Below are 12,103 nucleotides of genomic sequence, written 5' to 3'. Positions count from 1 at the left end.
CCTGGTGCTTCAGCAATAGTTCCCATGCTGTCAGTCTGCAGCCTAAGAAACTACCATGCATCTATGTAGGGTACTGAGAGCTGGAGCCACCTCACTTGTTCTCTGCCAGGCAGCAAAGATCCTTATTGAAACATGACACAAAACCCACCATTGCTGCAGGACCCTCACAGCCCGCCGCTTGGGATCAGTAAAGGAGGGAGGCCACTTTTCCTGGAGGCAGCAGGAACACTGCAACCACATGGAGGGGGGTGGCAGCAGAGTAGCCTGCCTGTGGGGTGGCATGAGGAGCTGGGGGCACTGGGAAGCCCTTGTTTTAACGTGGATGGTGCTGTGGAGAGGTCTGGGATAGCATCTGCTCCACTTCTTGGTCCCTGCATCCCTGCAGCATCCCTAGGCAGAGCTGCACACTGTGCCCCTCACACCAGTGCATGCAGCTGTAGGGGCACAGATCCTGGTACTTGCCCTGGGGATTCCCACAGCTCTCCCCTACCTAATGTGTGATGCTACCAGCCCAAGCCCTGGCTTGCTCACCCAAGCGTGTGGGTGCTTATTTGGTTTTTAAGCTGTGAATTTAGGCTGTTATCTGCACTCTACAGCTGAGGGCTGCTCCACAACGTTGCTTGCTTTCCTCCATTTCTCCTCCTAAGTGTTTAGCAGCTTGCCTTTTCCTTCCACCGCTCTGGAGCGATTTTTGGTGTGCTATCTTGGGGACCACTCAGTAAAGCCCTCAGCCAGGTGAGGCGTGCCATGGAAATGCTGCTTAATAGATCTTAGGTGCTGGTTATGTCTAAACTGGTGTTTCCTGGGAAAAGGCAGTTTGGGTCCCCTACTCGGGGACTCTCTGGACTGCTGCATCCACGGGGTGCCCCTCTGCAACACAGCTCCTGCGTGTTGGGACACCAGGTGCAGGGGGTAGTTTGAGGAAGAAGAAAAGCTGTTTAGTGACTGCTGCATGTGGGACGAGGGTGCATTTGGTGTAGGCAAGCCTAGTACTCTGGGAGCTGCCTCTTCCAGGAGCCGGTCAGCAGCATCTTTGCAGACAGCGGCGGCTCTCCCCCTCCAAGGGGTGTCCAGGCGCCTTTATTCTGGCAAACACAGACGTTTAAAACAGGATTTCGTTCGAGCGGCGTCCAGTGGCGCCGGCTCTGTGTACAGTCCGCGCCCGGGACGGGCCAAGCGACGCCCATCTCGGAAAAACCCGGAGCGGTCCGGGCCTGTCCCAGGATCACGCAGGGCGACCGGCCTCCTCCTCGCGGTGGCCAAGCGGGCCTGCGCTGCCCCGCGGGTGTGAGGGGGCGCCCGAGCCCGGCCCGGCCCCTCCGCCCCCCGGCGGTGATGCCCGCCCGGACCCGGCAGAGGACGGGGGGGGGGGCGCAGGGCAGGGGGCGGGCGGCCCGCCGCCCCCCGGCACACGTGCCTGCCCGCCCCTAGGGCCACTGCCGCGCCCCGACGGCTCCGGCATGGACGCGCCCGGCCGGTCGCCCGCTGGCCCCCGAGCCGGCCCCGAGGGCGCGGCGGCGGGACCGGGCCCGAGCCCGGAGACGGCCACCGAGGAGAAGGAGGAGGCGGCGGCGTATGTGGAGATCCGCGGCTCGCCGCGGGGGCCGGAGGAGAACGGGCGGACCCCCGCGCTGGCCACGGCCAGCGGCGCACCAGAACGCGGAGCCGGCGGGACAAGGGATGTTGGCGGCTCGGAGAGCAGCGGGTCGCCGGCCGGGGCCGCGGGGACAGCATCCTCGGGCCGCGGGCGCGATCAGCCGCCTATTCCGGGAGTGACGGCGGAGGGCTGCGGCGCTGACCCAGCCTCCGGAGGGGCAGCAGGGAGCAGCGGGCCGCCGGAGGCGGGGGTCTGCCCGGAATCCTCCTCGTCCTCCTGCCCTTCACCGGTGCCCAAGGCGGGCGACTTTCGCGCAATGGGCGACCCGGTTTCGACAGAGGGCAAAACCTCCTCGTCCTCCTTCGGCTACGAAAGCGAGGAGGAGGACGCGGGGCGCAAGGCGGCCCCCCCCAGCGCCCCCCCTGCCATCCCCCCCGGCGGCGGCGGCCGCGACGAGGCGCACTATATCAGCACGCAGGAGATCCAGCTGAGCGAGGTGGACCACGACATGGACTTCGACGCGGGGCTGGCCGCCCGCTGGGACTTCGAGGACAACAACGTGATCTACTCCTTCGTGGACTACGCCTCTTTCGGGAGCGACGAGACCCCGGGGGACACGGCGACAGAGGAGGAGGAGGAGAATAGCTGCTACCTCAGCACGACCACCAGCGAGCCCAACAACCAGACGGACAGCATCGACAACACCAGCAGCACCGAGATCGTCAGCCTTACCTCCGAACACGACACCCCCGGCGGGGATAAGTGCGCCAGCCCGGGGGAAAGCCGGTCCAAGCAGTCCGGCTGCCCCGGCGGGAGCCCGGCCGCCCAGCTTCTCCTATCAATCAAAGCCGCTTCCCGGGCTATAAATGAGTCTAGCAACGTGCGCGGAAAGCAAAACACTATTTACGCTGCCAAGCATGAAGGCGACATGAGCCTCCGTGTCCCCACGGCTCCTGATCGCGATGCGAGTTTAAAACCGGACGCGGCTCGGGACCACGCGAAAAAGTTCATCGCGGTACCGGCGCGGCTGCTGCCGCGGTGCGGGGCCGCCCGGGCCGGGGAGCACTCCAGCGGCGCCTCCAGCGCCGTCAGCGAGCTGGACGATGCCGACAAAGAAGTGCGAAACCTGACGGCCAGGGCTTTCCGCAGCCTGGCGTACCCCTACTTCGACACCCTGCGCCCCGGCTCCCGCGCCTCCTCTGCCTCTCTGCCCGACAATGCCCTGGGCATCAACCGCTGGTCCACCTACCTGGACCTCAAGTGCGGCAGCCTGGGGCCGAGAGCCGAGCCCAGCCTCCTGCGCTCCGGCCGCTCGCAGACCAAAGCCCTCGAGTTCGTGGTCAGCAAGCTCGATGGGGAGATCGCTCACGTCGAGTCACCTCGGCGGCTGCGGGCGGGCTCCCGGGTGGTGACCCTGCTGGACCTCGGCCATGGCTCCGAGGCCGGGCCGACCCCCGAGGCGGGCGGCGGGGAGCCACCGGCGGCGGAGGGCGGCGTGGGGGGACCCATCAAGAAGTCCAAGTTCGCTTCCAGCCTCCTCAAAAACGTCATCTCCAAGAAGATGCAGCTGGAGCACGAGTTCAAGATGGAGCGGGGCGAGATCACCGACACCTCCTACACCGGGCCGGGCGCCGGACGGGAGCCGGAGCTCGCCGGCGGCGGGCGGGAGCGGCAGCGGGAGGGTGGCGTGCAGCGGCAGAGCTCCCGGCACTCGGAGGGCGGCTCGGACTGCACCGCCGCGACGGCGGAGGAGGCGGGCGAGGGCGGCGGCGGCCGGTCACCGGCCTCCAAGGCGTCGACGCCCCGGGAGGGGAGCCGCAGCCTGGACCGGGCGCTGACGGAGGAGCTGTGCGAGGTGAAGCGCAGCGCCTCCGAGGCCATCAAGGCCACCTTCCTCCGCAGCCAGAACAGCGCCTTCAGGTCCTGGAAGGAGCGGGAGGCGGAGAAGAAGGAGGAGAGGGCGCTCGTCGGCAAGCTGAAGCTCTCCTCCAGGCACGACTGGCGGGCCGACCTGGGCGAGATCTCCGCCGGCAGGTCCACCAAGATGTCCCGCCTGTTCGTCCCCACCATCCAGCACACCCCACGGGAGAAGGAGTCCGGCAAGCAGGCGACCAAGTGCTCGGCCGCCGCCGCCTCCTCTCCCCCCGCCGCCAAGCCCAGAGCCCCCGAGATCAAGATCAGCCTGGGCAGCCTGCAGCAGACCCGGGACGCTGGCTTCAGCATCGCCCAGCTGCTAACGCCGCGGATCGCGGGCCGGCCGCCGGAGGAGGGCCAGGGGCAGCAGCTCAGGCTGCCCAAGCCCGGCGACGGCTCCGACAAGGTGCCGCAGTTCCTGGTGCGCGATGTGCGGGACGGCAAGAACAGAGCCCAAGGGCCCCTCCACCAGGTGCGGGACGTGCGGAAGCTCATCAAAAGCTCCTACAACTACGATTCAGGGGATAACAGCAGCGACAAGGGCAGCGTCGCCTCCGACCAGGGCGGCCCGGAGCAGAAGCCCCAGCAGCAGCTGGTCATCGCCGGCGTCCCTAGGTCCCTCTCCCCCGTGGTCATCACCTGCCAGGCAGTCGGCCAGCACCAAGCCAGCACCAAGCCCACCGAGGCGGGGCTCAAGGCGGCGGGCAGGGCGCCGGCCTGCCCCCCGGAGGGCACCGTCCTGGTGCACCGCACCTCGGGGAGGCTGCCGGTGGCCACCATCGCCCCCAACAAGAGCGACCCCCGCCAGCCGGCCGTGCTGAAGATCGTATCCAAATCCGCCGCGCCTTGGCGGCACCAAGCCCAGCCGCCGCCCGCCGAGAGGGGCCGGGGGCCGGAGGAGGACCCGCGGGAGGAGAGCAAGGCGGCGCCGGTGCAGAACGCGCTGGAGAAGCTGACGGCGGCGGTGCGGAGCATGGAAGAGCTCTACAGCTTCAACAAACGCGAGTGGAAACGCAAGAGCGACCCTCTACCCATCACCGACAGCCACGTCCTCTCCCTCATCGCCAGTCAGGAACGGGACGCCGGTCCCCGGCCCACCCCTCCCGCCGCCGCCGCCGCGCCCCCCCCGCCGGCGGCGGCGGATAAGGCGGAGGAGCCGCCGGGCAAGGGGCCGGGCAGCGAGCGTCTGCCCCGCCGCCCCTTCAACACCAATGCCGACAAGGTCTCGGCCAAGGCGGCTGCCTTCGAAAACCTAGCCCGGCAGCGGCAGCGCGGCCCGCCGGCCCCACGCGCTGAACCCCCAGGCGCCCACCGCGCCCTCCTCACCCTCCGCGGAGCCGGAGGAGCCGGAACCTCCGCGCCGAGCAAGCCCCCCTCCGAGGGCGGCCTGCGGGGCCAGGCGGCACCGCGCTCCCCCCGGCTTCCTGCGGGCGGCGGCGATGCGGAGCGCGGCCCGGACTGCGGGAACTATCTGGCCCTGCCGCTGAAGGCGGCTGCCGAGCCCGGCTCCCCACCTCCCGCCGTGCCGGTGTCGGGAGCGAGCGGCGGAATCCGCCCCAGCCCGGTGTCGGCAGCAGCGGCGGCGGCCGCACTATGCAGCCTGCAGCCCTTTGGCACCGCCAAGCGCCCTGGCAGCCCCGAACCCCCGCCCGGACCCCCGCCCGCCGAGGAGCCCGCCGCCGCCGCCGCCCCGCCGCCGCCCGCCGAGGCTCCGCCCGCCGCCCTCTACCGCCCGCCGCTGCCCTTCGCCGCCCTGCCCGGTGCCGCGCCGCCGCCGCTGCTCTGCTTCTCGCCCTCTGTGCCCGCCGCGGCCACGGCGGCCGAGCCCTTCCCGCAGACGCAGCGCAAGATGCTGCTGGACGTGAGCACCGGACAGTACTACCTGGTGGACACGCCGGTGCAGCAGCCCCTCAAGCGGCGCCTCTTCGACCCCGAGACGGGGCAGTACGTGGAGGTGCCGGTGCCCCAGCAGCCGGCCGTTGCCCCTATCCCTCTGCCCCTCTCGCCCCTGGCCCTCAACGCCGGGGCCTACGGTGCCACGTACATGCTGTACCCCGGCCTCCTGCCCGCCGCCGCCGTGCTGCCTGCCGGTGCCCTGCAGCGCCCGCTCTCCCACTCGGGCAGCGATGCCAGCGCCCCAGCCGAGCCCGGCAGCCCAGCAGCGGCAGAGGCGGCTTTCACCGAGAGCCCCTACTATGTGGCTACCGGCAAGGGCCCGCCGCCGCCACGGCGGGGGGCAGCCGAGGCGAAGCCGGTCATCAGCATCACAGCACCAGCCACCGGCCCGCGGATCGTCGCGCCGCCCTCCTTTGACGGCACCACCATGCGCTTCGTGGTGGAGCACCGGTGAAGGGCGCGGGTGAGTGGGTGCAGGCCACTAGCCATGCCAGTGATGGTTAAGGGTTGACCAGATTAACTGCCAAATGAGAGCTGTGCCACAGCTTCTCATCACGAGGTGTAAATAACGGGCCTGAGGTCAACAAGGGGTCCCTCACCAGGACTAAAATACAGCCATAAAATAGGAACACGAAGGTTGCACATGCCTGTCAGTGCAGTTGGGTATCCCTCAGAGCAGGATACTGGAGGCAGTTTCAATAGAAGCCTGTGTTTGTGCAGCCCCACGGCTGGGGGACCCTGTCTCAGTGGCGTCCTCTTGCTCCTAGGGAGGGGAGTGTGGTTGGGCACCTCCTCTGGACCCACCTTCAAGCCATGAAATGGCCCCTCCACCTTGGCAGGGCATCCCCTTTCTCACTCCTTCTCTCTTCTTCTCATGGGGAGGCAAGTGCCCACCTCTGCCCTGAGCCCCTGTTTCTCCCTATCCTTGGGAAGAGCGGGAGAAGGGTCTGATGGAGCCAAACCCTTACTTCGCGTCCTCCTTGTTAGCAGGATGAGGGAGTGGGATATGTGGGGTGGACCCTGGTGTGCTCCCCCAGTGCTGTGGGGCTGCCGGTGGGGACAGGGGCACCTACAGTTGCCTGTGCTGGAAATCAGGATTTCACACAGCTACTCCAAGCTTGGCCTGACGCAGCCCCGCCAGTGTCTGGTTACCAGGGCTGTAACCCAGGACTGTAACTCAGGGCCAGCCTCCAAACTGGGGTATGTGTGTGTGGGGCATTGAGTGCCTGGTCTGGAGCAAGGAGTAGGGCACAGGACTGAGAGTACGGCACATGTCAAAACCAAGTGTGTGATGTCTTGCACAAAAATAACTAAGGAACAATGATATGATATTTCTTTTTAAATTACATGAAATATTAAGAAAGCACCTTCAGATGTCACTGCTCCTTTAGCCTGAGTGATAGAATGATAGAATCACAGACTGATTTGGGTTGGAAGGGACCTTAAAGCTCATCCAGCTCCAACCCCCTGCCATGGGCACGCACACCTTCCACTAGACCAGCTTCTCTGGGCAACCTGTTCCAGTGCCTCACCACCCTCACAGTAGAGAACTTCTTCCTTATATCTATCCTGAATCTCTCCTTTTTCAGTTTAAAGCTCTTCCCCCTTGTCCTATCACTAAATACCCCTGTAAAAAGTCCCTCTCCAGATTTCTTGTAGCCTCTTGCGTCAAAACACACAGCTCATCTTTATTGAGTGCAGTACTAGGCAGAGCTCCCAAAGTCTTTTGTGGCTTACCAAAGACTCATGGAATTTGTTCTTGGTGTGTATCAAGAGGCAGCAGCAGTGGCAGTTCGAGGTTTGGGTTAGTCACCAGTTTGCACTCAGTTTTATTCAGTTGCATGCTTAAAGGTAAATTCTTTCTTCCAGTGTTTCAGTTATAATCTTTTTGCTTCTGTAGTTCTTTTAGTTCGCATCATCTACTATTGCATAGTAGATTATTTGTTGAATGAAACCTTGCTGAAATGATTTATACACTTATTCTCTGCTTGTAGATACTTTATTTTGAAAGTGCCATTCTTCTATCCTGGTTGCTTTCGTTGGCCCTTATGGGGTCACTCAGGACAGGCAAGGTGCCAACTGAAGCTGAGCTCTGCTGTGCTACTCGAGTTGATCTTGTCAGTAAAGTCTTGGTAGAGTAGCTAAATAAAATGGCAAAAGGTATTTTATTTTTTCCATCTGGTCTGTAAGCTGAATTCAGACTGCCAGCACAGGGAAGTTACTAGATTTCAGTTTAGGGACTTGCTGCCTTTGAAAAGGCATGGTGTGTAGTGCAAGCGTTTCTATTTTATAGCAGCTATTTAAATGAAATGCTCTAGCTCTTCTCATCTCACTGTTTAAAAGTGAAACCCATCATATTTCGGGGTGTGATTTGCCCCTCCTTTCCCTGGGGATTATCCCACCATGTCTTGCCCACAGTGCCTGGTGTACCACTGAGGTTGGTGATGCTCTCCCCGAATTGTTCTTCCTCGCTGAGGAGGTCAGTGGCTGTATCGATGCTCTGCGTTTGTGTGTTACATTGGAGTTCTGCCATTGCAACACACGTATGAAATCTGCCCCAAGAGATTGGTGATGCAAATTCTTGCACACTTGTTACAGAAGGTCATTCAGCAGTTAGAAGACTTTCATCTTTTACCATTAGTGATGCCAAGAGGCATGTTGTCTGATATGGACAGGGGTGCCCCCTTCCCTGCCATCTCAGACCTGCAGGTAGGTGTCCTGCTGGTGTGTGATGGATGTGGTGTGGTTGGTTTTTTTCTTGGTCTGCTCTGAAAGGCAGTAAAATGAATCATTGTAAGTGCATGCTGCAAGACACTTTTAGATTGTCATCAGACTTTTGTTATAGCTCTCAGTGGAAAATAAGGTATATGACAGAGGGGAATTGCATCAATAGCCTTTTTCCTGATACGCTGTTCTGTCCTTGTACCTACCAAGCATTTTCATTCATCTACATAGCTCATGTACCCATAGATGATTTTTTTTCTCTTCTTCTCTCTTTTATTATCTGCTCCCCCCTCCCATCTTTTCCTGTATCTCTTTTGTCTTTCTCTTCCTAATTAAACACATTTGTTTGCTTGGGGTAGTGTTTTTCACCTAACAAGAACAGGAGTGTAATTTCATGTGAATCAGAGGGTGAACTGTTGATCATTTTTTCAATCCAGTTGCTTTCACATCACATCAGGATGTTGGGGGTTTTCTGATTGCAGCAATGCTGTGCAGATCCTAAAATGGTTTTTAAACCAGCTAGATTTCATCACATGAACATTCAGTTTGAATAGAATACTGTTCTTTCAGGTTCCTTCTTTTTTAGCAGCTAAAATAGGCTGAGTGAATGCTTTTCCTCTCCATGCCTGTATTCCTTTCTGCACTGCACATATCTTCCTCCCTTCTAATTTTTTTTTTTCACATCTTCATTGGCAAACAGTATCACCCTGTCAGTGATAGTGTCACTGTGTCAAGGACTGCTTCATCTTGGTCTCTGTCACCTCTTGGAAAGCAGCGTGTTAGAGCTGACTTGAAGTTTTGGTGGCGATAGGATGCCCGTGGTGCTGTTGGCACTGAATCCTCTGCACATCTGCTGCTCTTCCAGCACTTCCTTCTGTGGCTGGTGCTCTTTTCTGCATAATCAGTGGGATAGAATGGATCCTATCAATTTGGATTCTGGCAAAATTCAAGATACCATTTCTGAACAATTCTTAAATTTTTGATCTACAACAAGTATTGGAGAATACGTGCATGTTTCTGAGAGATATCACGAGGTCGCTTTTCTCCCTTCTCTTCTTCACTAACAGTAGTTGGTAAGCTTTCAGCAACATAGTTCTTCCCTGTTGCACTTCTTCCTTCATAGGGGAAAAAAGCTGATACTAATTTTCAGTTCTAGTGTCTTGCCAACCTGCCTGCATCCGAACCCAGGCAGTGCCAACCTGTAGTGAGAGGACCGCCTGAAGGGAGCTCATTCCCAGCTGGAATGACTGAAAATGTGTTTTTAACTACTGTATCTATTCCCAGGTTACACTCTGGGGAGTTTCTGCTTTGTGTTAGTTAAATCAATGGGAAAGTAACATGTAGCAAATTAGGAAGTAACTGTGGTAAATTGTACTGCCAATATTAGAAAAATATTTTATCTTGTTCTGTTCAAACATGTGCCCAAACTGAAGGCACCTTATAGTTACATGAATACATGGGGTATTTATGTACCTGACAGGCTAAGTCAAATGTGAGCAGTTCTGTCACCAAAGTATGCAAATAGACTTCTTAGTTGTATTTCTTCCTACCTGCCATCTGACAATCTGGGCCTGTCTTTAAAAACTAATTCTGTGTGGATAGCATATACAAATGATTTTTTAAAAGGCTCATACATCAATATTTTTAAACTCTGTTTTAGTTGTGCTCTATTCAGCACGATGTGTAGTCCACATTACTAAGTCAAAAAGTCAACTTACAGTGAAATAAGCAGTATATAGGATTTACTTATACTGATGCCTTTGCTGAGAATTTGGTAAAGCATCTGTCCAATTTTAATGGGAAATACTGGCATATTCCAAGAACTAAAAGGGCTTCAGCGTTTGATCTAGTAAATCAGTCTACAAAGGGAAATAAATATGAGCTTGTGTTAAAACCTACAGCTACTTAGGAAACATTTAAATAATGCTGAAATAATAAAGTTAATAGTAGTTAATAACAGAAGTTAATAATGCTTAAATAATAGAAGTTAATGGTGTGCCAAATGACTCTTCTTGCCCATATACTTTCCTGAGCCAGTATTTAAGTCTTAACTCCACAAATCTTGGAGTACATGTTTACGGGTTTTTTCACTTTTGCTTATGTATGCCATGGAGGATGCTGTTAGCAAGTGAAGTGCTCAGGTCTTCAACTTAAGTGTATGGATCGCTTAAACCCTGGATGAATCACCTGACCTCTTCCCACCTATGTGTGTGGAGTTGCCCAGGACCAGCCCATGAGGGACTAAAGGGTTGTAAGGTACCATACATTACACATCTTGAGCAGCAGGGATCAGTTCTGCTCAAAAAATAAGGCTGCCTGACCACTGACTCAGTTTAAAAAGTCACGTGCTATTGTCTGATTTTTGGCAATAGCTAAGGAAATTAGTAACAAGAAGTAGTGTGATAATGAAGGAGACACTGTGCACTTCTCTGGAGTAGTAAAGATCACTCAGATGGTTGTGGCTGCTCTCTAACGATCTACTTTTTATTAATGATGCTTTTCTCTTTGTTTGTGTTTGTTTACAGGGATAAGGAAGAAGAATTACACTCCTTTAATCCAAAATACACTTGGTAACTCTAAACATTCATCCTAAAAACTGCTTCTACAGTTTTCTCTTTTTTTTTTTTTTTTGCTTCATCATACAGAACAAGTGTGTAAGTTTCTTGTTTTCTCTTAAATACCCCCCAGTTTGGGAGCATGCATACGTTTCATTATGTGAGCAACACTAAATTACTGCTTTATTTTCTGCAAAGCTGTTTTTATATGGAAGCTGATCTGCAGGCTTCAGGCGTTGCCTCTGTGCTGGTGCCTAGCAGTAGTAGTGCCACTACAGCTGTTTGTAAAACACAGGGTGTAAACGCAGCAGTGTTTCGGTGAGGATAGATACTCAGCTTTGTTCAGGTCCCTGGAATGTGTTGTGATGATCCAGTGCAGCCCCACAACTCTTAAAAATAAAACAAAAAAGCCCTCAGCTCTCTGCCATTGCAGAAAATGAGGATCTTCCCTACAGGTTTCATGACAATTCGTGATCAGATGTCTAGGTTGTACTCTGAACTTCTGCACTTGGAATTGCAAATGGCGAGATCTGTAGTGTTAAGGTTATCCTTTAGTGGTTATATTTTGGCATGGTTCAAACCAGATTGTGTAAATGTCAGAAAACACATTTGATTGCTTTCGTTTTCTGTTTGCTCCTCTGTACCGTGCTGAACATCACAAGTTGCCTTAGTTATGACAGTGTTTAAATACTGGAAAGCCAGGAATGGAATGTAATATTTTTAGATCCTGGTTCTGAAGGAGAGGACAGCATTTATTTTTCTTTAAGACAGCAGTCTATTCTTCCTTAAGTTGCAACATTGCTGAAAGCATAACCTTAGTGATTCCCTTGTGGGAGTTTTTTAATGTTACAGCCCCAATAATAAGTAGTTGTTTCTTTAGCTGTTATTTGGCAGATTTATCTGAGGGCTACATCCACACTATCTATATTTGCTAAGAAAATACTTCTCTTTCGAACAAGATAAGAGAAAATTACTCAAGTGCAATGATATATATGTCCATATGTCAAACTTTACTTAAACTGATTCTTGTGTTGCCAGCAACCAGTTCGTCTCAGCAAAAGACAGTTGTTATCATGACAGTAAAGCTGAAGTACAGTAGAGTGTTCCTTGCCCAAAATTTCAGTTCAGGGAAGCACTTTGGGAAGCCAATAAATGTAAGGTCAAACCTAAATTATTTCACGGTAAAGCTTTCTTGAGGTAGCAGGTTTGAAATTTAGAGCCTAAATGCAAAACCCGCAAGCCTGTACTTCAGCATTTGCCCACAGGCAGGATTTTCCTGTGCCTGTTCTCAAGGTTTCCTGCTGCTAAGGAAGTTTCTTGGTTTTTCCATTCTTAAAGAAAGCCCCAGGTTTTTGTTTTCCTGAGTAATTCACAGAAAACTCAGCTACAACTGTCTTTAACCATACGTGTGAGATTG

The 12,103-nt window shown here is 55.6% G+C and overlaps 1 protein-coding gene across 1 annotated transcript; it reads left to right on the top strand.

Moving 5' to 3' along the window:
- The first annotated feature begins 1,460 nt into the window (after nt 1–1,460).
- C7H4orf54 (chromosome 7 C4orf54 homolog) lies at nt 1,461–5,861 on the top strand. Its single transcript, XM_030491365.1, has one exon. It carries the CDS (start codon nt 1,461–1,463, stop codon nt 5,859–5,861), a length of 4,401 nt encoding a protein of 1,466 aa, XP_030347225.1.
- The last annotated feature ends 6,242 nt before the right edge of the window (nt 5,862–12,103 follow it).

Source organism: Strigops habroptila, chromosome 7, assembly GCF_004027225.2.
Source record: "Strigops habroptila isolate Jane chromosome 7, bStrHab1.2.pri, whole genome shotgun sequence".
NCBI lineage: Eukaryota > Metazoa > Chordata > Aves > Psittaciformes > Psittacidae > Strigops > Strigops habroptila.
This window is presented reverse-complemented; position numbering and strand designations above follow the sequence as displayed.

Coding starts and splice junctions, on each gene's coding strand:
- C7H4orf54 (XM_030491365.1), top strand. CDS start 1,461: ATGGACGCGCCCGGCCGGTCGCCCGCTGGCCCCCGAGCCGGCCCCGAG.